The sequence below is a fragment of the Lissotriton vulgaris genome, chromosome 1_2, assembly GCF_964263255.1.
Source record: "Lissotriton vulgaris chromosome 1_2, aLisVul1.2, whole genome shotgun sequence".
Classification (NCBI taxonomy): Eukaryota; Metazoa; Chordata; class Amphibia; order Caudata; family Salamandridae; genus Lissotriton; species Lissotriton vulgaris.
The window spans coordinates 334077849-334080939 of record NC_141686.1 but is presented as its reverse complement, the minus strand read 5'-3'; the positions used below and the strand labels follow the sequence as shown (position 1 = coordinate 334080939).

General features: G+C 46.9%; 1 protein-coding gene across 1 annotated transcript; it reads right to left on the bottom strand.

The window, feature by feature from the left end:
- Positions 1 to 426: 426 nt before the first annotated feature.
- Positions 427 to 1380, bottom strand: LOC147736684 (olfactory receptor 11L1-like). The gene has a single exon (XM_086952666.1). It carries the CDS (start codon positions 1345 to 1347, stop codon positions 427 to 429), a length of 921 nt encoding a protein of 306 aa, XP_086808792.1. The 5' UTR covers positions 1348 to 1380.
- Between the last annotated feature and the right edge of the window lie 1711 nt (positions 1381 to 3091).

Below are 3091 nucleotides of genomic sequence, written 5' to 3'. Positions count from 1 at the left end.
AGCTGTCACCTCAGCCAATGGAAGCACAGTATCTCACTTGCCTTCCATGACACAGTCTCTACAGTCAAATCTCAGGTGCATCACATCAGTCGTCTGGCCAGTGACAGTCGCATGTCACACAAGCTGGGAGGCAGTTGTCCCACCGCAGACTCCACAGCACTCTCTGTTCTTGGAGAACTCCTCCTGTAATCCCACAGTGTCTAGACCATGTGGACCACACAGCTACCTATGGGGCCAAGAGCATTAATACATACAAGGCCCTTTTGTCCTCCTGTTTCAGACCTTCTCCTGGGGCCACTCACACTAAACAATCCTTCATTCACCCAGTTGAAAGACTCTTACATATCTTTGCTCAATTCCTTGGTGTGTTAGCAGCAACCATGGCACATGTGGTGCCTACGAGAGGGTGAAGGAGTTCTATTTCTTCTAGCAGGTGACACCACGGATTATGCTCAAAGGTTTCCTTCCAGGGTGCATCCTCTCAGTCACCTTCCTGAGAGCTTCCTTCACCTCTTTGTTCCTCAGGCTGTAGATCATGGGGTTCATCATTGGGGTGACCACTGAGTAGAAGAAGGACACAGCTTTGTTCTGCTCAGCCGAGTCAAGAGAGGCAGGTCGAACGTACATGAAGATGACGGTCCCGAAGAATATGGTAACTACAATGAGATGAGATGCACAAGTGGAGAAGGCCTTCCTCCTGCCTGTGGCGGATGGAATTCTCAAGATGGTGACGATGATGCAAATGTAGGAAAAGACGATGAGCAGGAACGAGCTCAAGACCACAAGAGCGGACACCATGAAGACACTCAGATCAGCGAGGAAGGTGTCGCTGGTGGAGAGCTTGATGACCGGTCCTACGTCACAGAAGAAATGGTTGATTCTGTGGCTGCCGTGGAAAGGCAATCTAGAGATAATAATGGTGGGGCAAATGGGGACAAGTGAACTCATGATCCATGATGCTAACACCATCTGTGAGCAGAACTTGGTGTCCATGACCCTGTGGTAATGCAGTGGATGGCAGATGGCCATGTATCGGTCAAAGGCCATGAGGGCTAGGAAGAAGAACTCCGCAGTGCCGAAGAAGAAGAAGCAGTACATCTGGGCCATGCAGCGCTGGAAGGAGATGGCCTTGTCTTGGGACAGCTGGTTTCTCAGCAGGTTAGGGACAGTCACGGTGGTGTAGCCGATCTCCAAGGTGGAGAAATGGCTCAGGAAGAAGTACATGGGTGTGTGGAGGCGGGTGTCCAGCCTGTAGACAGCGATGATTGTCATGTTCCCCAGTAGAGTAAAGACATACATGACAAGGAAGGCCAGGAACAGGATGGTGTTGAGCTGTGGGGGGACCATGAATCCTACAAGAATAAACTCATTCACAGCTGAGCGGTTCTCCATGATAGATCTGTTATCAAGTGGGATCTGCAGAGAAGCAAAATACGACAAATGGCATTAGGTCAGCATTCAAGAGCTCATCAAGGAGCTGACTTTGCAATAAATGAAGTGCAAGGGTCACATGACTTGAGGTTATAGATTCTAAATTAGCTAATATTACCTGTAGGTAGGATTTCTGTTGTTGGAGAGAGTAGGTCAGAGAGAGACAGTAGAATGAGAAGAGAGAGGATAAATGCAGTGAGAGTGTGCAAAGACTTTGAGAGCAAGATTGAGAGTTTGTGAGCGAGAGAACTAGAGAAAGAAAGAGTATCATTGAAGAGTCAAAAGTCCCTCAGGCAAGAATGTTTCATCACCCTGTTCCCAATTTCACAATTTATGTGGGACTTAACATCTAGTCCTGCTTAGAAGGGTTGCGTCTCAAGTCCTCTTTTGAGGACTCTAAGTGATTTGGAGTATGTGACAGGTGGTAACTGATTGCAGACATGGGATACAGGTGAAAGCCCTGGTTGGAGGTCCCCATGTATAACCCCAACGTTATTGTGTGTCTTTTGAGGCAGCCGCATACTGTTTCTGGTAGCTGGCTCCTGAACTCCCTGTGTCCCTGTGCTGTCTCCCTCCTCTGCCTTTCTTCCTTCCTCCTCATGCAGAGGCCATTATATCATGCAGGTTGTATCAGATTTAGACTAAGGGCCTGATTTACAGTTTGGAGGAGAGGGCACTCCATTCCAACATCAACGGAGTACCCTCTCTGCCACTCTGAAGGTCTGCCACCCTCCTTTGGAGTCAGGTGAGCTTCAGTATTTTGCCGATAGAGACTACTCCATTTCCGCTTCCGACACACAGCTCTGACAGCCCCACAGAGTATAGGCCACCAGAGGGTTTGCCCTTTTTCCACCCGTCATATTTAAAGTGGGCAGAAATATGGCAAGTTTTCACTTTCTGTCACCGCTGTGTGATACCTGGAATTAAAGGACAGTGAACACTTTTATTTATTTATTTATTTATTTATTTATTTATTTATTTATTTATAGAGTGCTGCACTCATCCCAGAGGGATATCAAGGCGCTAAAAGGACATAATCGGGTAAAGCTAGACAAAGGTCGAGCTGATGTTTCTTTTAGTTTTTGGGGAACAAATGGGTTTTCAGTTTTTTTTCTGGAATGATAGATGGTTAGAGGTGAGTTGTAGATCCAAAGCCATGTCATTCCATTTTTTTGCAGCTAAATATGAGAAGGAACTCCCTCCGGACCTAATTTTCTTTATGCGCTTTGTTCTTGCCAACGCTAGATGTAATGATGCAGGCTCCTTGAGGGAATATAGAATTCAATTTTATCCTGGAGTATTTTTGGGCTGCTTTGGTACAGTGCTTTATGGGCGTGGCAGAGCAATTTAAATACTGCTCGTTGACGCACGGGTAGCCAGGGCAGTGTTTTCAAGCACATTGAGGCAGAGCTTCTCCTATTTTGGTTGTAGAACAATTTGGCAGCGGGGTTTTGTAGTATCTGAAGTCTTATGAACAGGAGCTCGTTCATGCCTACTAATAATGCATTGCCATAGTTGACTTATCAGCTGGGCCTGCATGACTGATCTCCGGCAGTCCATCGGTATCCACGGAAACAGTCTTGCTAGTAATTTTAGCGTCGCAAAACCCCTTCCACAAAGGATCCGTACATGGTCCTGCATGTGTTTAGGACTTGGGGCA

What these genes read in the sequence shown, in the direction of transcription:
- LOC147736684 (XM_086952666.1), bottom strand. Translation starts at nt 1,347, where the DNA reads ATGGTCCCCCCACAGCTCAACACCATCCTGTTCCTGGCCTTCCTTGTC.